The sequence below is a fragment of the Apodemus sylvaticus genome, chromosome 9, assembly GCF_947179515.1.
Source record: "Apodemus sylvaticus chromosome 9, mApoSyl1.1, whole genome shotgun sequence".
Classification (NCBI taxonomy): Eukaryota; Metazoa; Chordata; class Mammalia; order Rodentia; family Muridae; genus Apodemus; species Apodemus sylvaticus.
Genome location: NC_067480.1, coordinates 41,728,806 through 41,751,131, shown reverse-complemented (window position 1 = coordinate 41,751,131; position 22,326 = coordinate 41,728,806). Strand labels below are relative to the sequence as shown.

Here is a 22,326-nt window from a genome sequence, read left to right as displayed (position 1 = left end):
AGGAAATGGTGTCTGTTGATTAAAATAATCCCAGTTTATTTGGTTATTTTTGTTGTTGTTGTTGTTGTTGTTGTTGTTCATATATCAGATCATAATCCCCAAGACTGGATTCCCCAGCTGCCTTTCAAACACTATAATGAAGATTGTGCACCAAGCCAGTTGTTAAACAAGTGAAACCACTTTCAGTCTAATGTGTCACTGGGTTGTTTTCTCTGTTGCCCCAATCGCCAATCCGCAGACTCGGGCAATTCAGATGCAGACCTAGGAAACATTTGCTGTCACTAATCTGTTCTTTACTTCAAAAAGCAGGCAGTGATTACTACATGCAGCTATGAATGAGCATTAGCTAATGTAAATAGGATTGTGCCATTGTCTTAAACCAGAAGCTGCAGCTGGGGGGCGGGGGGGAGGGAGGGAGGGACTGGACTACTAAGCTGGGTGCAATGAAACCAAGAGGTAAAGATCTAACTTGGCGCTGAGATACGTCCCTTAAAGTTAAAAAAGTCAATGATTCTGTTTGTTATGTTAAAGAGAAAGCAGGTGCAGAAAGAACAAGAAAACTGAAAAATGAAAAGTTCCTTAAGCAGTCATGGCATAAATGAAAGCATCCAGGGTGTTAGGCCACCTCGCTTAGGAAGAGCATCAGCCCCCTCACTGGATTCAGCTCACAGTGGGCCTGGATGCTTGGATGCTGTGGTGTTTTAACAGAAGCCTCCCTGTTTTCCATAGGACATTGCATTAGCCACTTTAATGGTTCTTCCATTGTTTCTATGTCATGCACCCTCCAGTCTTCGAAAACTACCCTTGTGCAAAGCTTTGCAGAGACAATGCTTTTTAGATGGTTTCTGTTCTATTGAAATAAATGTATAGATAAAAGAATATCCCAGAATTGAGCACACTCCCCTGTCCACTTTCTGAACTGTCCATGTCTAAGTTGGCCTCTCCTAACTGTCAGAATGGCCTTTTCAGTTTTCCTGTTCACTGGAGTGAAATTTTCTGAGATTTATCCAAAGGGCAATTGGATAGTATTGTCTTCCTTATAGAACATGGATAATCAAGTTAAAAGACCAGCAGCAAAGACACCCACAATAAAAACACCTAATTAGTATTGGTAATAGCATTGCTCATTGATACCCATATTTTGAAAAATTAAGACAGAAATCTATTGAGTTTTGTGATTTTTCAATGGAAATGTTTACAAAACTATTTTTCCAAGGTCTATCTTGCTCACGTTGAACTTCTGGGTGAGGCTATCAGCAACTTGGTTAGCACTGCACACACTCTAGTTATAGAGTTTCTCTTTTCCTTCAGGCCATTAAAGTGACTCACTAACAGAAATTAACTCCATGTTATCAGTAGGGCTTAACTCTGAACTTAAATAGAAAGTTTTCCCTCTGTCCGCTGAAGGCTACAAAGTCCTTTGGAAGAACTATCCTTATCAGTAGACTAAACAGACCAAAATGAATGGTAAAATATTAAAACCATTAAAAAGCAAGATTTAACTTCACCACAGAGCCACTGTGCTGGCCACTCCCTGTGACATTTTCATATAATATATGTGTGTATATGTATATGTGTGAATCTATATATGTGTGTATTTATGTATATATGTGTATGTATGTATGTGTATGTATATATGTGTGTACATATGTATGTATATGTGTGTATGTGTGTATATGTATATGTGTGAATCTATGTATGTGTGTATTTATGTATATGTGTGTATGTATATATGTGTGTACATATATATGTATGTATTATGTGTGTATGCGTGTATATGTATATGTGTGAATCTATGTATGTGTGTATTTATGTATATATGTATATGTATGTATGTATATGTGTGAATCTATGTATGTGTGTATTTATGTATGTGTATGTATATATGTATGTCATCATACTTTGTCCTTACTTGCCTTCCACTACCTTACTCCATTCTCTTCTTTCCCCTGCCTGCTGAACCTCTTTACCCTTCCAAAGAGTCACCTTCCACTTCTATGATACACACATTCTACTACTCCTTCTTATTTTCCACCCCTCCCTTTAGATTCTTTCTCTCTTTTCATGGTCTCCTTTTTTAATTTTCTTACTATTTATCACCTATTTATCAACCTAAACTTAAATATAGGTTCCATATATAACAGTAAACCCAGTATTTGTCTTTCCAAGCCTGGCTTATTTCACTTAACATAAGGTTCCCTTGCTCCATTTACCTTCCTGAAATTTTCCTAATTTCATTATTCTTAACACCTGAAAATTTCATTATGTATATATGCTTTATGTTCTTTATCTGTTCTTGTCTTGATGGGCATGTAGCCTGTCTGCATACCATGGGTATGATGAACAATATGAGAATAAACATGGATGTGTTTATCCTCTTATTGTCTTACAGCCAGCTGTAAGACACATCTGTGCTATGCTGGCTGTAAGCCGGGAAACATTACTTTGTTTTAGTAATCAACTTTTACCTTCTTACTGAGTATTGCACATGTGTACAGTATATTTGTGAATGCTGGTATATATGTTCCATAACACACATTGGAAAGTTATCAGGTTATCAAGGAAAGTGCTCACCCACCCCCAGCAATCTTGCCCACCCTGTACTCTATATTAAAATTGTATTTCACTGGATTTATTACTTTGCAAAGAAGCACACGCTCATGAGTCACAAAAGTGACCTCTGCTCCTGAAACTCGGTCTTCGTAAAAGGACTCACATAGTATTGGGGACCCAGTGACTCCAGGTGGGGCAGAGTACAGAATGCACCACAAAAGCGGAGAAAATAGCATCTCCACGTCTTCCTGGCAGATGCAGAGGCTTCCCAAGGTGCCCTAAGCATGTTTCTAATTCAGTCTGGATTAGAGGCTTGGGATAAGGAGCAGGAAGTGTAGCGGTATCAAACTGGAGGATACTGGAGCATGGCTCTGAAACTTGTCATGTGGGAAGAAGTGTGACATGACATGTCACACTCCATCAGTGGCTGAATAGAAGTTCTGCGGTCTGATGGTGGCAGGGACTGCTGTGTTCCGGTGAGAAACTCTGTGTCCCAGTGTGTCGGAAAGGATGCATAAATAGGACCACCTATAAAAGAGCTTAAGGGACCTGGCTTTGGGAACAGATAGGCCCAGGATCCACTCTCAGACTGGCCTCTTGCTGGCAGAGCAACTCATGGCAAGCCAGCGGTGGAATGGGTAACAGCTCACAATTGTCGTGATAATAAAATCACTTAGCACTGACACAGAGAGTCCTAGCATTTTCTTTGTTTTTAGGGTTGCTGCTGCAAAAGCTGCAGAAGGCAAGCAAATCTGAGTCACCACATCCCTGTGCCTTACATCAGCACAAAGCCTGGGGAACAAGTACATATCCTTCAAATGCATGGCTGAAAACCACCAAGACTAAGTATGGGGTGACCTGGCCAAGGTGGCAAGTGTCTGCACTTGTGGTCGGAGACTCTCATGTAGACGAATTAGCATCACTGGCTTGAATTTGAGGTTCCTGAAGGATTCCCAGGAATACCAGTGGAAACCTTTCAAAGGCCACGAAATCTCTGTTCAAGCTGGGATCAATGACTAGGAAAAGAGAGTTGAGTGGATCCCCACTGCTCCCCTCAGACTGATGATGACCTCACACCCTCAGACTGATGACCTCACACATGCTTAGATTTAATAACAAAGAAGAGTCTAGAACATCCAACTATGCAGATAAAAATAACTTTTCTGGCTGCATTTCCTTGTTACCTTGACCAAAACAGTTGCATGTTTTAACACTTAACATTTTCTAGGTCATTAACAAAGTCATAGATATAAATCTTGACCATTGTTAAATATGGAAATACAGAAAACTGAATTAAGTCATTCACCAGAAAAGCATTTTGCTGTCACATTAGTAATAAATATTGTTTACTTTTGGCTTCTAGAGCACAGATATGCTTTTGTCTTCTGGGAAGAAAAACCTTGAGTTGATCACTTTGCTTTATATTATTTATATGCTGTTATAAATATTATATATATATAAAACAATTATATATATATAACAATATAATATTAATTATATTGTTTTATGATATTATTAATTTAAGATGTAAGTTTGAAGATGAATAAAGAGAATGATCGTGGAAACATGATGCCCTCAAATCTTTAAAATGAAAATATTAAAAAAACTAGGAAGTAATTAGCACACTGCCTAGCTCTCTGGCCTAGACTTTTAAGAGAGTAGACCTCTCCTGGTGTTCATAAAAACATTAGCTTTAGAAACAATCAGCCATGCAAATGAGTCATTAATTCTGTAACTGCAGGTAGGAAACACCTCTTTGCCAGCCAAAAGCTGGTATATAAGTATGTCGGACTCTGCACCGAGAATTCTTCCCAGGCTTCTAAAGTCTGCCTTTCATAAGGCGCCTGAGACAGTACAAGGAACAGTCGGCTTTTGTCTGACGCTCGCAGTATGCTTACGTTTGAATCCAAAAGCAGAAGACTACTTGTTTAAAAACCGGCAAATGCAGACAAGAAGGCATAATTCTGAATTTATTCAGAAGAGGTAAATGTTAACCTCTGTTTGCTCCGGCAGCAGGGATTTATGTCTCACAGCTCTAAACCTTTGTGTGCCTGCGTGCGTCCACCCGACCTCCATGTGGTTGCTAGGGAATGACATTCTATCTATTCAAAGGTGACATTTTCAGCTCATGCAACATGCTACGTTTTTGTCTTCCTGGGGGTAATTTACTTTTACTGATAGGTAATTTCTGCTATGATGTCTAACATGCATTTTCAAGATGGATAAGCATGTATTTTTACTGTTGAAACATTCTATTTTTTGTTTTGTTTTGTTTTAATTCGAGGATAGAAGTGAGGGTACATGTTGGATGGTTCACAGTGAGGGTACACAGTGAGGGTACACAGTGAGGGTACACAGTGAGGGTACACAGTGAGGGTACACAGTGAGGGTTCAAGTTGGATAAGCATGTATTTTTACTGTTGAAACATTCTATTTTTTGTTTTGTTTTGTTTTAATTCGAGGATAGGAGTGAGGGTGCATGCCAGTGTGATGGCACACACCTTTAACCCCAGCACCTTGAAGGTGTAGACCAGTGATCTCTGTGAATTCAAGGCCAGCCAGCCTGATCTATGTAATTAGTGATTTCCAGGACAGCTAAAGCTACATAGTAAGACCCTGTCTCAAAAAAAAAAAAAAAAAGAAAAGAAAAGAAAACTAAACAAAACAAAACAAAACAAAAAAGAAAGAAAGAAAGAAAAAAAACCCAAAACCAGATTAGACTTTTGTTCCAAAATATGAAAATATAAATCTATTGATTATGTTTACTATCTGATATTCATTTTCTGTTCCAAATATAAACATGATTTTTTTTTTTACAGTAAGAGAACTCATTTTTACATAAAGAAAACTTTTAGGAATTCATCTTTTGGGCCTGACTTATTTTCTTTATATCTCCCCATCTAAGAAGAATACTGTGTGTGTGTGTGTGTGTGTGTGTGTGTGTGTGTGTGTGTGTGCCTGTGTATGCATGTGCATGTGTGTGTGCATGTGCGTGTGCGCGTGCGTGCGTGCACATGCCCGTGTTTGTGTGTGTGTGTGTGTGTGTGTGTGAGATTGTATCAGTTGCATTCTGCTTCATTTTTCTGATGGGTTTTGTGATGCTGTGTTAATATAACAAAATGGAAATGCTCTACCTTGCGTCGGGGAGTCCAGAGTGTTCAGCAGATGTTTAACAGACTTCTGGAGGGTGCTGAATCCTTCATCAGTTTGAACACGTGGGTAAACCTTCTGCACTACCAGCAGTACCCTAATGAGTGGAGAAACAAATTAAACCAGATTGTGTATCAAGGCTCACAGACAGAAACAAAAGGTTACTCAAGGAGAAAATGGCTACCGTATAGAAAATGATTCCTATAAAAGACAAGATGCTGCTTTTGTAATTTAATTACTTCATTGTTTATTCATGCACAAAATCCCCCAACACTGTTTTTGAACCAGAACAGAGAACTTAGTGTCTCCAGAATTGTAAAGACCTGACTCAAGGACCCTGAAATGAGGGAGCAAAGGTCCTGTCGGGCATTTTGTTTTTGTTTTTCCTGTTAAGAATTATAAACAAGTGGCTTCAGCAGCCCACGATGAAAGGAAACTTTCTTTTTTTATTAAAGAAAAAAATTAAATGCTAGAAACTATTTTTGTTAGAAGTCAATCTTAGATCCAGTTTCAGGAGCAATTATATAAGCATGTCATATATATGAATATTTTGCTAAAGAAATGATAATCTTTAAAAGCAGAGCTTGTGCTAATTAAAGACTGTCCCACTGCATAAGTGGCCACAGGCACTACTCCAACTGCAGCTCGAATTTAATTTCCAAACACCCCACATTGGCTTTCTGTGAGTTATGTAACCAATAAGACAGGCAGTCCACACTGGGGACACACTTTTTTTTTTTCAAAAAGCAATTCACTTTTGCTTGAGTTCTTTCTGCATCTCCAAGTAACAACTAATTACTCAAGAACTATCCTCTGTCTGTTTATGGCCCTTAGTGCATTTCTAAAAGAGATGTGGCTACTGCGTGAGGCTGCCGGAATCTCACAAATACAGTGATTAGTAACAACAATCGGAGCTGAGTCAGCATTTTAACCTGTGAAGCAAGTACCTTGACACCTGAGCCATCTTGTTGGTTTCCCAGAGCTTTGACTACAAAAGACCACTGCCAACCATTTGCCACTGCAGAACTGATGCAGCACAAATTAGCCACTCATTTTTCCTTATCAAGCATCTCATCAGAAAGCTGAAAGTTTTCTCCAGCACTAGATCCAGTACGTGAGTAGAGAGAATCTACACATTCTATAGTATTTTTGAAATCTTCAACATTTTAACTAGAATCAGTTTAGTCTTCACCCCCTAGGTATGAATGAAACCTAAATTGTAAGTATATCTTAGGTAATGTCTAGCATAATGAATATACATAAATTCATTTTGTGCATTTTGTGCATATATTTTAAAAATTTGGTTCTCCGGTGCTTCCATGAGGCTAATTTGATTTGTCTTGCCTTTTCAGATGGGTCCAGTTTAAAATGACTGGCCAGGCCTTTAATCCCAGCACTAGGGAGGCAGAAGCAGGCAGGTCTCTTTAAGTTCAAGGCCAGCATGGTCCAAAGCATTAGTTCCAGGACAGCCAAGGCGACATAGAGGAAAAGTTAAATAACTTACCAAGCTTGCCTGAGAAGTAATAAGCAGTGATGGTTTGTCTAATAACAAAGTCTATATGTGACCTTTAGCATAAAAACTGCACCAGCATGGTGGGGAGGAGAAGCATAGACCATTCATCCGCAGAAGCACAGACATGGCTGACTTATTCCCCCAGGTGTGCTCAGAGTGGTCAGCCACAGTGCAGTTTGTTCTCTTCTGCTTTCTCTGTGTAACAGTCAACATTTGGGAAGTTTTATATTTGCTCTAAGAACCTTGTCATTTGCATTGGGTCATCCATAGTATAATTCTAGCCTGCTGAGAATCCCCTGACTCTTTGAGTTGTCTTTGAACTCTGGTCACCATGGACACCGACTGAATGGGCTTCATATTGTATTGATTTCAGCTAATTTACAGCCAATCTCAGTAGTTGGTTTAACACCTTAATCTGTTGTTTTAAACTGAAGGACTGAACACTAGCCAATCTAATGACAACAACCAGCATGTTTATTACTAATATTATCAATAAACTGTCAGCAAGCTGAATTTACTTTTAGCAAATCCAAACAATAGTAATACGGGCTCTCATCCTTTCTGAAATACATGGAGCCATCGATCAAGATGTATTTATGTCACTTGATAGATTTTTTTAACTTATCATATAAAATGGAAATTATTCAAAACAAGTCACTTTCTTAAAGATATTTTTTTAAAGGTTCATGACTCATAGCCCAGTGTAACCTTTTCCTCATAAAAGATGGGAATCATGTATGGCCTTTCGCAGACTCTTCTGATATTGCTCATTTTTGCTAATTATTCTCTTTTTTTTTTTCTTAAAGATTTCTTTATCTAAGTACATTGTAGCTGTTTTCAGAAACACCAGAAGAGGGCGTCAGATCTCTTTACAGATGGTTGTGAGCCACCATGTGGTTGCTGGCATTTGAACTCAGGACCTTCAGAAGAACAGTCAGTGCTCTTAAAGGCTGGGCCAATTACTGCTAATTAACAGCATAATCTAATATTGAAAATTATTAACATACAGATTACAACTGAAAAAAAAAAGGTAAAAGAAGAAGGCAAAACTTTCTTGGGGGCCAGTTGCCACTTTAGTTTTTATAACAAACAGTGAACTAAGGCAATGAGATGGTAATTTGAGGATGAAAATTTAAGGAAATTGTGGCTTTTGATGACATGGTCAACTTAGCAATAATAGTGATTTATTTATTAAGATTTATTATAATTATAAGATTAAGATTTACTATAAAACATACACATATTACTTTAAAATGGAACTCCAATGAAAAATAACCCAAGATATAGTTAATTTTAGGTTTTCTAATAATCGTATTTCAAAAAGCTAGGAGAAACAAAATTCATTTTAATACAGACTTCAATTTAGCTGAAAACATAAAATCTCATCATTTGACATTCAACATTCAATATAAAAATTAGTAAAACATTTAAAAATCTTTTATTGCATTGTACCTTCAAACTTCACACATCTTTCATAGCAATGCAAAAGGCACTTCAAGGTAGATTCGCTGTTAGCATAAATCTTTGCATTATATCATCCTTTCAGTTTCAAGTGAAAGTATATGTTTTTAAAAATCAGGTAATGGATGACACCCAAGTATATTATTGTTAGAAGGTATTCTGTATAGAATAATTTTGTATGTAGTGTGGTATGTATAAGAGAGACCAAGTGTGGGGACCCATGTATGATTTTGCAATTGCACACAGCCAAGCACATAGTGATGGGGACCAGAAGAAGATTTTAGGATGTCTTCCTCTATCTTCTACCATATTTCATTGAAACAAGATATCTTAGTGAAATGAATTCAGTCATACTGACTCCTAGAATCCACTTATCCCCTCCCCCAATGATTAAATTATAGGTATACACAGCTGTCTCAACACATTTATGTTAGGGATTTGAACTCATGTCTTTACTCTTGTGTAGCAAGTATTTTTTTTCCACTAAAGCATCTCCCTAGATTTGAAAATAATTATTTTTTATGGGGATAACTTAGTGTAGTGATGAATTCAATATTTTCTAATATAAAGACTGAACAGCTCTAAGATGTTATGCACTGTCCACATACAGCTGTTGAAACTTAGAGCACTAATATTCCAAAAATAAGTCTTTGAAGATTTATTTTTAATTGTTTGTGTTAGAGGGTATTATGTGCACTTTAGTAAAGGTGTCTCTGGAGACCAGAGGAAGGTGTTGTATCCTTCCTCTGAATTGGAGTCATAGTTGTGAAATGCCTGATGGGGTGCTGGGAGTTGAACTCAGGCCCTCTGCAAGAGTAGCATGTACTCCTAACCTCTGAGCCATCTCTCCAGCTCCAGACTATTGTCATTCTCAGTTGAGACGCTTTGCCCTATGTTTAAATTCCATTAAACTTACAGAATTTTAAAGAAGTAAAGCCACACATTCAAGATGTTCCAAACTCATTTAAAAGTTTTTTAGTAACTAAATTAAGCATGAGTTTTAAAATTTTAAATTAAGGCCCAGTTGTCAGTTCCTCTGTCACTCTAGCACATTCCAAGTATTCAGAACCCTCACTGATCATGATACCATAATAAAAATAACAAATATATAAATCAACAGAAATTTACCAGATCGTTTAGGAAACAATGATGCTTAATTGGATCAAAGTCAAATGCCATTCTCTTATAAAAGCATGGAACAGCGTAGGAGGAAAAACTTACAAACCATATATCTGATTAAGTAAAAAAATTAAATCTATGTAGCCTATATACCAAACAGTGCAATTCCCACCTGTGGTAGCTAGCCTTACGTCAACTTAACAGATATAGTCATGAGGAAAGAGCCTCAATGGAGAAAATGTCTCCATAACATCCTGCTGTAAAACATTTTCTTAGTGATTGATAAGGGAGGCCCAGCCCATTGTGGTTTGTGCCAATCCTGGGCTGGTAGTCCTAGGTTCTATAAGAAAGCAGAATGAGCAAGCCTTGAGGAGCAAGCAAGTAATCAGCACCCATCCATGGCCTCCAGGAACCTGTCATTTGTGTTTCTGTCCCGATTTCTTCCCATGATGAACTATGATGTGGAAGTGTTAGCTGAATAAGCCCTTTTCTCTCCAACTTGCTTTTGGGTCATGGTGTTTTCATCGCAGCAATAGAAACCCCAACTAAGACATCATCTGTTGACTTAGAAAGACCATCTGAGGGAAGTCAATCCCATTGAGGTGACTAGAGTAAACGAACAGGACTATTTTATATTGAATGATACAAATCCCACTGAGACACTTTATTCTTACTTAGCTTAGTGACCTGTACACAGAGCTCAGGTTGTCCCCAATGATCCTGTGTTACTGATCCAAGCTGGGTCTGCTCTATGCCTCATTCTCAGAAACTCCAGGATACAAAATAATACAAAGTTCTGAGGTGAGCATTCCTCCTGCTTCCTCGTGGATGACTGTTGACCTCAATGAGCCAACACAATGTGTCTTTCTTCTACACTCAACTGGCACACTCACCTCCATTGCTAAAAATCTCAGGCAGGACACCCAAGGAGCGCTTTCCTAATGTTTAAATGACCTACCCCACAGTAAGTCTCACAGGAATGAGTTTTTAAAGACTTCTTGGTGAGCAATTGTATTCCAATTAACGTTCCATTTACTTACCTGCTTGCCTTCTGAAGAACTCCAAATAGACCGCTCAGTGAGGTGTCATTCTGAAACACATCTGGTAAGCTTGACAGAAGTTGCCACACTTCTCTTTGCTGCTGCACTTGAGAGAAAAAGGAAAGCACCTCAACAAGCCCCTGGAACACCCTCTTCTGATTGTCAGGGTCACTTGACATCTTCAAAAGACAAATCACAGAGGAAAAAAAGATGATGCATTAGCATTTGTAATCTCACGGTTTACTGTCTCAGGAAAGATTTTTATTTTTTAACTAGATTTTTCATATTCACGCTGTTTTCAAATCTTCACTCTGTTTGAAGCCCATCTCTCTCTTGGAAAAACTGCAAACATCTCTCAACATCATTGGATTTTTTTCCCCTCTAGAGTTCCAGATATTAGCATATTTAAAGTTTGATTAACAAAATCGTTTTATTATAAAATGTTCTATGTTAGATATTGAGACATTAAAGCGAACTTAATTAAAAAGAAAATGAACACGTTCATTTCTGAATGTTTCTCTTCTTTAAACATTTTATTTGCTCTTTGGGAATTTAATACAATGTGTTTTGCTCATACTCAATACCCCCCATGCCCACTACCCCTTCCTTACCTACCCAACTTTGTGTCATCCTTTTTTTTTTTTTTTTTTTTTTTTGGCTGGCCCATCAAGTCCACCTTACTCCTTTATGCCCCTTGGAGTGTGGTCACTTTATCAGGAGCTACACTCTTAAAGAGAACTGAGTCTCCGTCTCCCAGCACCTCTCAGTCATCCATACCTCCTTGACTAGCGCTGAGACCTCATGCCCATCTCTCCACTCCATGCTGGGATTTGGTCTACCTTGAGCTTGTACAGGTCCTATGCATGCTGCCACAGCCACCAGGTATTCACATGAGCAGCCTCTCTTTTATGTCCACGAGACCCTGAGTAGCGGTTTGTTTTTCCTTGTAACGTTTCCCAGGAGCTGTAGCCATATTATCCCCATATCTTTTACTAACTAGGATGTCTATCTTTGGTGGAGATCCATTCAAACTAATATGTGTGGGAAAAGGCTGGAAATATTTTATAAATATAGTCATGTAGAAATATGTTTGCTAAAGTGCTTACTGTCAGAACTATACCTACTATATAATAAAGTATTTTCAGATTCTGTTGCGAAGCTATAGACGAATGTTATAATGAACCCCTAACCTGATCACCACACTTTCAATAACCATACTCTATCAATAAACCAGGAGAACTATGGCTTTTGGATCACATGATCTAGGTAGTGTCTTCAGAAGTATTTCTTCATTATGTTCTTAGCGAAAGCAATTCTCTCCATAACCCCATTTATGCCAGTTAGGGAGAATTTTCCATCTGTCTTAATTTGATTGGTTTTGAAAAGTATGTTTTTGGCCTCCTAAGCTACTGTACCCAACTGAAAAATTTAAGTGAGGAAGTTTTTTGTTTGCTTGTTGTTTTTGTTTTCTAGTACTGGGGAGCAAACATTACACTCCTGAGATACATCTCCAGACCTCTTACAATTCAAGGATGCAAGAGTTTCATATAATATTTGAGCTATTACAATAGTATCCTTAACTTGGCTCTTTTGAAAACCAGATTACTAAAAGATGCATTTTAAAAAAATTAAAAATCACTTTCAGTTTAATTTAGAGAATCAAGGGTAAATGTTAAAGTAGGCATGCTTCGTTTATTCCTGTCTATAAAATTTGTGAAGAATGTTAACTTTTTTTCAGTCTTTTGTTAAATGCATATTTCATTAAATTTAGCCTATTGGTTTCTTGATTTTGCCATCACGACTTAAGACTAGTATACAAAGATGTCATGGGCACTTTTATCAGAACATAATTGGCTCCAATGTATAAAATTTGAGGAACAGGGATAAATGATTCCATCAAAAGTCACCAAATGAAGTTTGATGTCGTGAGAAAAATAAAAAGACATCACCCATTTTTCTAACTTCTGACAAGAATATGAGTCTTATGGTTGAATTATTAAACTTGCATTCCATCCTGTGTCACCACACTCCCAGGTCTCAGGGGACACACTCATTATTCAACACAGAGCCAAGTCATATTTCATCTGAGGTGTATGTACATTAGCCATATGAAATATTTCAAATTCAACATCAAATCATTTCAGTCCTGCATATTTTAATGATAAATATCTGGTACTTAACATCAAATTCTGGGTGTAAATGTTTATGAGGGAAGAAATTAAGCTGAAGGTCTACAGATATTAAAGTCCAAGTGGGCTACAGACTTGCTTAGTAATTCATAGTCAGTTTAGGGACCCAAAGAATGGAAGTGTAACCCCTCTAATTATGCATAGATAGATAGATAGATAGATAGATAGATAGATAGATAGATATAAAAAATCTGCACTCACCTGAGAGACCTGATATTTTAGTTCCTGGAGAGAAGACTCTAAAAGTGTCATGTTTGAAAGGCAAAATTTGTTAAAAACATTTTTTCCTAGAGTGACCCAAGAGAAGGCATAGTTGGCAGTGTACCCAGGGTAACTCTCACACAGTTCTCTTCGTATGTCTTCTGGAGTTGAATTTTGCTTCAGAAGCTAAAAATATGTGAGAGAATTGGGAAGTGATATTAGAAAACATAAATAGGAAAAGATTTTCATCTTCAAGGTCACTGGCCTATCTTCACAACAGTAATGTTTAAAGTTCTGCCTTTCAAAACAATAATACACAATTTTGCCTACATGGACCATTAGAGGAAGAGAATGCATGAATGTATTCATTTCATTTGTATAACTGAACCTACTTCTTATGTTTGACCAGAGAACATAAAAGCACCCAATGTTTCTGATAAAAATCTTTGTGAACAAAAACCATATTAATTTTTCCCGGGCTTTGCATTTGCACAAGTCCAAGTTTGTTAACTCTGTTTCTTGTAAAATTGGTCATAATCTTTGGAAGACCTCAAAAAATGCTTCAAGATCTACTCTCAGAACCAAAAATGGACAGATGGCTCACATTTCCTTTCAATCTCATGTGTAGAAAGATAAAAAAGGAAAAATGAAAATGTAACCTAAATAGATAAGTCGAGCTAATTACAACAAGCAATAATGGGAGATAATTTTCCTAATGGAATTATCATAACTGACCAAAGTTTTCATAGTGCGAAAGAACCACAGATTAAACACTCCTCTAGCCATGATATTGATCACCCTACTAGTTTATGCATTTGCAATGGTAACTATATTTAATTGTAATACTTAAGGGTTTCCGTCCAGTAGCTAACTCATATGACCCTATGAGGTAATGGCTAACTCCATTCTCCTGTTAAGTTTACATTGTAAAATTTATACTCTGTTCTCCAACAACTCAACCTCTAAGTATAATGGAACAAGACAGCATCCACTTATCTGGGAGGCATTGGAAATGCTAGGTTTTCTGGCCATTCATCCTCAGCCCTGATCTAACATTACATATAAGCTCACCCTGAAGTGATTTCTCTACTCATTCCTGCAAGAGTTGCAGAAAGCAGCAAAGAGAAAGAAAGGAATTGGAGAGATTGCTTACACAGGCATCAATATGTCATCCTAATTCTTACATCCCTGCTTTGTTCCAACTACTCGAAAAATATGTGTTCATACATACAAAATTCACCTGGAACTTCTATCTCTGGAATATGTGACTTTGTGCTGTCTCACAAAATTCTAAACTCTTGTCCTATATGAAACAGAGAACTTGGAAGTTCCAATGCAGTCAAGCAGTCACTTTGAGAACAGTGTTTCTATTCTATGCATTACAGAAATTGTCTGATCCAATACAGACTCCTGGGAAGCAAGAAGAAAGCAGAATGGAATGGTGCAGATTCTCCTTGGGACCCAGGGAGGGGAGGACATAGGCTGGAATTAACTGGGAATGCTGAGAAACTCCAAGCCACCAAGGGAGCCTTAGTAAGTATGAATGTGACAGAATATCAATGTTCAATGTCTAGAATATACATACTATAATGTCTAGATGACATATACTATAGTAAGAAAGGTTTCTATCACAACTAGCACAGGAAGGGTTGGTATAATTGTTGACTATGGTGTCTTTTCATGGAATCCATTTTTGTGCTATCTTTCTATTTATTTATATGACTTGGTTTGGTAAGCCAAGCCTCGGTTCAATGAGATGCCTCTGTTACATACAATGGTAACCCAAGAGTCTCACAGTGAGCAGTAGTAGCTGAGATCACTGGAATGGAGATAAATGTCAGAGACTTGTCTTATTATTCAAATGGGAAAAAAAATGCCTGCTTCAAAGATAAAGTGTGTGAGAGAGAAATGGGAAGAGAAGATGAGATGGGAAGAGAAAAGCACGATGATGCAGGTAAGCCAGATTTAATCCACAATGGCATCAATGTATGAACCAAGATGGCAGAAAGATAGCAAGAAATAGAGAACGTAATTAACTGGAGAGGAACTGCTTCTTTAAAGCTATTCAAATCCATTTTCTACACACACACACACACACACACACAGAGAGAGAGAGAGAGAGAGAGAGAGAGAGGGAAAGAGGGAGAGAGAGAAAGAGAGAGAAAGAGAGAGAGAGAGAGAGAGAGAGAGAGAGAGAGAGAGCTCATAGACTGCCAGCTCACGCCTCTTATAAAAGTGTGTTTGTTATCTTTATTCTGAGGAATCATACAGTAGATTATCTCTGGGAAACAGAAAACTCCATAGGTAAACTCTCTAAAATATGTTAAGGAAAAAAATTTCTACTTAGAGAAGAGAGTTCTATAACTCTAATTTGTCCAAAGGTGTTAGTGTGGACGAGGCATCAGATGCAGTTTTACAGCTTCATTTTTTTATTTCCTTGTTTCATAAAATTGAAAGATTACATAAAACACTACATTATTTCTTAGTAAGTCAAAACTGTAAGTTCAATTAAGGGACTTACCAGGGCAGTAAATAAATGCCCAAGGCCTTAAGGAATTTGCAATGTCTTAAAATTAAGCTATGAGTGAAATGTGTCCAAGAAAAGAACCTGCCTGAGACAGTACTTAAATTGGAGGTGTACTGTAAACCCCTTTCTGCTTGGGAGATCACTCGATCAATGTAAAATATGTTTGTCCAATGCAGAAATAAATTACCTTTTCCAAATCAAGGATGCGAGTAAGCACTTGGCTACCATTGAAATCTTCTGTGCCCATCCCTTCCAAATCATAGCTTGGTCTAGGAGGGAGTGTTGCTGAGAGAGAAGGGAGAGTATGTTAGAAATTTAAATACACAGAGACACATATGCTTGCAAGTGGGCACAGTCACATCAGATTGCATAGCTATGCTATGTAATCTCATGTGCCCCACAGCAAGAATGTGCTCACATATGACTCTCCCATGAACATTTCATACTGGCAAAATGGCAGATTTTGTAAGGTTTTCTTTCCACACAAAATTGTCACAGTTTTAGTTGGCTCTTCTATTCCCCCCCAACACACACACAAACATTTTGATGGCATTGCATTCATTCCAGTTTCTGCCATTAAACTTCATCACCAGTGTTATGGCCCAATAAACAGAATCATTTCTGTGCGAGCTTAGAGGATTGAGGTGCCCTGACCAGCTCCGTAGATCCATCATCTCCAACATCTGTTCCAAGGATCAACCAGTGCACATCTGGTGATAATGGTCTTTCTTTTTAATTATCCAGTTGGGATGATGAAATCTGCTTAGGATCATAAATCCCTCCTCCCCAAAGTGGTTCCTGAATGATATTTTAGATCAAATAGATGGGACGAAATAATTAGTTTAGATTATAATATATTCTAACTAAGAAGTTCCCAAAGTGGCCTTGTCTAGTACTACTTAAAATATGGTATAGTTTTCTGAGTATAGAGTACTAGTTAACTAGAATATAGATTTATATATATATATATATATATATATATATATATATATATCATGAATATCTAGAAAGCAAGTATGTCGATTTTAATAAATATTGGGAACAAGTATTTGTTATCTTCACGACAGAAAATATCAGCATTTCAAGATATCAGTAACATATTTCAGTAGTACCTTTATTTTAGTATCAATAGGGTGGAATGATTTACCATCTGATTTCTCTAGACCCATGCAATCTATTTATTAGATAACTACCCAGGAGAAGCAGTATGATCTATAGATACTGAGCAGGGCAGAGCTTATTGGACTATGAGGCTGACATTACTTCCGCTGTGCCTTAACCTACTCAAGCAGATAGCCACAGATCTGTCATAACAACATTAACTCCTGAGACAATTGCCCAGTGTACTGCCTATTTCAGATTTAAATATTCCATTCATATGATCCTTCTTTCCCCTAAAGGAGCAATCAAATTCCAACAAGCCAGGAACTTTGCTCTGTTCCCTAGTATGTACCCAGTCCCCAAGGTACCAAAGAGAAGATAGTGTACACCTAATTCATATTTGTCAAATGAATGTAAAACAGTCCTCTGGCTTGAAGGTTTGGGGTACCAGTGTTTCTTCGAGGTACCAGCATCGTTTATGTTAAAAGTTAGAAATTTGTGTTTTCACCAAGCAACTGAAGAATTTCAAGGCAAGCAACAAATTTAAAGGGTTCTGGCTTTATGTGAAGTATGGTCAGGCTGAAGACTTCTAAACCTGGCATGAAGCAGCAGAAAGAAGCCTACAGCTCAAAGATCCCTGGACATCATCCATCAAGTGCCTATGGCTCTCTTGACCTAGTGCGTAAGCTCACTGGGCTTCATAATCTTCACTTATTAAAATGAAAGTTTGGACAAATCTGTGAAGAGCTTGACAATCATTTTTGTTGTTGGAAATTCCATCCACCCCAGTTCTATTTATTTTACAGGTGAAGTCCTGACTTGGTGGAATTCTCAAGATCTAGACGTTTCTTCCTCTAGAGCATTTCAATCAGAACTTAATTTCTAATTATTTTGAAGAACTCCTTCCAATCATACAGCCACACTCAGGCGGCCATGGGGAATCCGGGGGTCTGTTAGGGGCCATCTAAGCGCTCCATTTTTATTTGAAAATCTGAAATTGAAACCTTTTAAAGAGTATCCCTTTTGCTGACTATTCCAAAAGTCTATTGGAAGCCTTACAAGAGAGAGCTGGCTTACCCAATGATGTGTCACTTCTTTCTGGAGCTTGGGTGCTCCCGAGTGATAAATTGCTATCCCTCTTCAGGGTGGATGACTTCTTCAGAATTTCACTAAAGAAGAAAAAGCAAGAACTCTCTGACTTTGTCCACATTAATTTCAGTTAACTAAAGCAATGTATTATGCAGAAGGTCCAGGGGCTCCAAGGACTTGCAAATTTCTCACCTATTTTCTAGAATATGAAAGGATGGGGTCACTTAACCAATGTCCCAATGAACAGATAAGGTTTCCTGCCTGGCAAACTTTTATTTCCTTGATGATGGACTAGATGAGACTTTAAATTAGTCATTAGTATTTTATTCTTGTAAAAAGAACTCACTTGAATAAAGCATTGCAGACAAACACTGGAAATATTTGGGGCATTCTTTTTCTTATTCAAAAGATGACAGATCCCAAGTACAGGAGTTGTGTTTTGAAGACAGAAACAAGGCCTGCTTGTTTGTTGCATATTAAAAAAGAAAGTCTACTGCATTTAATTATGGATGGCATTTTGATTCAAAGGAGACTAGTACTTACAGACAGATTCAAGGAAAGAGAAAAGAATAAACATTTGGTAAGTATCTAGTACGTGCCAGGAACATAGTGGTATTGATCCCCGTATAGGTGGCACTAAGTGTAAAAGGATACCATTAAGCCACATTTCTAATTCCACCACCAAATATGTCAGTGTGGTGACAACTTCTCTGTGGAGTCAGATATTCTCATGCCACATAGCCATACTAGCTTTTGGAAGAAATTATTATTGAATTTTCTCAAATTTATTAACCGCCATTTTATAAATGCAATCCTGATATTTATGACTAGTATTAAAATACAAACACACACACACACAGCCCAAATAAACATATTTTCTTCCATTTTTTCAGTAGTGAGGATTGAACTTAGGACTTCATGTGCACCAGGCCAGAACTTGACCAGTGAGATATAATCGCTGATCCCAAAAGTAAAAATAATTATATTTTCTTGAAAATTAGATACAACTAAAAACAAGTACTTAAAACAGATTTGTCTCTTCCACAAACAGAAAACCTCAATCGAAATCATTTTTGGAATTCTGGGAAGTCGGTGAATTGCGTGTGATTGTCTATGAAGTGCATAATTTAGATACATAAAGATGGCAAGAAATTCTACTTGTAATTGTGTTTCAGCCAGACTCCTGCTTTATAAAGCAGATCGTAGCAATTTCTAATTGGGAAGCTGTGTTTGGTGGCAGGTTTTGTTTTGGTGTCTTCTTTTTATAAAAATGGTAAGAAGGGGTAACATTTGTTTCCAGTCCCCAGTGTTTTTCCAATATTCTCCTTAAAATGTACTGGTTGCTCTAAAAGTTCTGCATTCTTAATGCACACCTGAATTATTCATGGCCATGACTATATTCCCCTAAATCTTTTTACATTCCTTATGCTGACTATTTGTATGGAAAAGCCATTCAGATGAAAATAAGAAGTGACCTGAACCTTCGCCTTCTCTCAAAAAAAAGAAGCATTAGAAAGTTGGAGAAAGTTGGGTTTGCTTTACTTTTTTCCCTTGACTATTTTTTTCAGTCCAGCTTGTAACTCTATGAGGAAGACCACTGAATATCAGGGCATTTCTAAAATAAAGAAAAAAATAAAAAATAAAAAAAACCAAGAACAACAACAACAAAAAACCTGCCTTCATAAAAATTTTAAGGACCAGGGACAGCAAAAAACGATCTGAGGAGACTGAGGAAGATCAAAATAGCAAAGAAGAGCCAACCGGATAACACACTGAATAGCAAGTGGGAGGGAAAAGGGAGGAGAAGGCGGGCAGTCATGAACTGGGGTATTGGGGAAGCAAGGCTACTTCTGCCACACAGAGCCAGTCTACCCAGCTTCTCTTGCCACTTTACAGCCCTGACCCTACTCCTGCCAAGAGGACAAGAGCCATTGGTTCAGTTCCTCTCTATCAGGGAAGTACTGGTTCCAGACAAGAGGCTGCGGGGGTTCCGGTTCTAGGAGAATCCTCCCTAAACCAGAAAGTGCCGTGTGTGTGCCACGCCCACGCCCTTCTGTAAGGCTGGGCTGTGGGAACATGGCGTTAGAAGATTGTGTGCACTTTACTGTTTGTCCTGGGGGTGGGGGGGATTTTCCCCAATTTTATTTCACATGGATACTATAAGTTGAAATACAACTTCTGTAAAGCGAGGATCATTTTATTACCCCTCTAACAAAACACGAAAAGGAGTGAAAATGGTGTCAGCTTTCCTGAGTGGCATCCTCTGAGCTTTCTAATGGGCATGACAGGAGAGCATCAGGATCCTTTCTCTTACTTCACGTAATTGATTCCTGCATATTTAAATGCTGTAACTTCTCCATTCTAGGCTGTGACATCTTGGATGCCAGGGAGCAAGCATTATGTCTCATTCACCTCTTCATTCTAGGATCCAATACAGCTCACCTAGCTCTGGACCATTGGATCCAATGGCCGATTAAATAAAGAAACAGTAGTGTTAGGATTTGGATAACACACATTGATGGGAGTTAGGAAAACTAGAAATCTCAATTGTTTCTTCATAAGATCTTGGATATTCCTTCTTCTTGTGCTTCATTCTTAGAAAGGGAAACAAAATGCCCATTGGAGGAGATACAGAGACAAAGTGTGGAGGAGAGAGTAAAGAAAAGGCCATCCAGAGACTGCCCCACCTGGGGATCCATCCCATATACAGTCACCAAACCCAGACACTATTATGGATGCTAACAAGAGCCTGATATAGCTGTCTCCTGAGAGGCTCTTCCAGTATCTGACAAATACAGAGGTGGATGCTCTCAGCCAACCATTGGACTGAGCACAAGGTCCTCAATAGAAGAGCTAGAGAATGGACTGAAGGAGCTGAAGGAGCTTGCAGCCCCATAGGAGAAACAACAATATGAACCAACCAGTACCTCCAGGGCTCCCAGATACTAAACCACCAACCAAAGAGTATATACACATGAAGGGATCCATGACTCCAGCTGCATATAGCAGAGGATGGTCTTGTTGGACATCAAAGGGAGGAGAGGCCCTTGGTCCTGAGAAAGCTCGATTCTCCAGTATAAGGGAATGTCAGGACAGGGAAGCAGGAGTGGGTGGGTTGGTGAGCAGGGGGAGAGAGGATGGGATAGGGGGTTTTCGGAGGGGAAACCAGAAAAGGGGATAACATTTGAAATGTAAATAAAGAAAATATCTAATAAAAACAAAAGATCTTGGAGATCATTTCCTTCGTCTCTATGTTAGGGACATGAACTAACTTGAAACAGGTGAACTAAACATCTGTGAGGGACCCCTCACCATAGGCATGTTCAAATCTGCAGGCATACTTGCAGGAGGTAACACCCAGCGGTGGCATTACAGACATAGACATGTAATAACACTCCTCCCTAGCCTGCTCATCGTTAGCTTACCCACATGTATTAAATTTCCAGTCTGTATAATCACAATGAGCAAATCAAATAGGAAAACCAAGAGTTTCAATACGCTTATGGGAGGAGGAGCTAAGCAAGGACAGATACAGGAGGTGACAAGATATGATGGGGCCACTAAATTGGTGCTATTCTTGGTCATATTGGTAGAGCATGGCCGTTAGATTCACAACCTTAACCTGAGCCCTTGTTACCTGATGTTTTCCTTCATTGTCCCACTATCCCACTGGCTCTCTAAGCCTAAGAGTGCCTTTACTTGCTGCTCTCAAGAGGGTATTGACAGGTGTGTCTGAAGACATAGTAATTTGTCACTACCTCAGACAGGATGCACTTGGTATTGGTACTCAGTAGGCAGAGGTTAGTGATGATGCTTCACACCCTCCCACACACTACACAACAATGAAGTTTCTGTCCCTAGTACCAGCTGTACCAAAGCTGACAAAGACTGCAGGAGTCAGACAACTGGGTGTGACCACATGTGGACAGTGCATGCCCATTCACACTCCCCACTACCAATGTAGGAGACTTAAGGTTCCTATTCAGGAGCTCGGAAAAGCTGTAATGAACTGATCTGAAATCTATCTCATATTGGAGAGGCCTAGGAGTAGATGAAAATTTTATGCAAAATGTAGATGTCCTCTGAATTTGACACATAGGGCCATCTGATTCGAGAAAATGTATCCTGGAAGTTAAGCCAAGAGTGTCTGACATACATCAGCAAGTAGCCTGTAGCATTATTCAATGGACCTTCATTGGTCTAAGAAGCATGTACGTGTACCACAGAGTTGGTTGAGGACCTTTCTTCTAATGTGCCAGAGATGAGGACTTTTGTCTCACTAGCCTTTATGAAGATCTCTTTGGAGCAGAACTCAATAAGAAAGATGTTTTGTATTAAAATTTCCATTCAGTTATGATGAAAACTTAACCCAGAATAGACTTG

At 38.3% G+C, this 22,326-nt stretch overlaps 1 protein-coding gene across 1 annotated transcript in view; it reads right to left on the bottom strand.

Moving 5' to 3' along the window:
* The window catches only part of Abca12 (ATP binding cassette subfamily A member 12), a 172,881-nt gene that overhangs the window by 92,390 nt on the left and 58,165 nt on the right, over nucleotides 1-22,326 (bottom strand). Inside the window, exons 4-8 of the mRNA XM_052191827.1 lie at nucleotides 17,932-18,023; nucleotides 15,941-16,038; nucleotides 13,227-13,412; nucleotides 10,837-11,015; nucleotides 5,688-5,800 (exon numbers count right to left, since the gene is read on the bottom strand). Coding sequence (XP_052047787.1) covers nucleotides 5,688-5,800; nucleotides 10,837-11,015; nucleotides 13,227-13,412; nucleotides 15,941-16,038; nucleotides 17,932-18,023 — 668 coding nt within the window. The remainder of the gene's footprint in view (nucleotides 1-5,687; nucleotides 5,801-10,836; nucleotides 11,016-13,226; nucleotides 13,413-15,940; nucleotides 16,039-17,931; nucleotides 18,024-22,326) is intronic.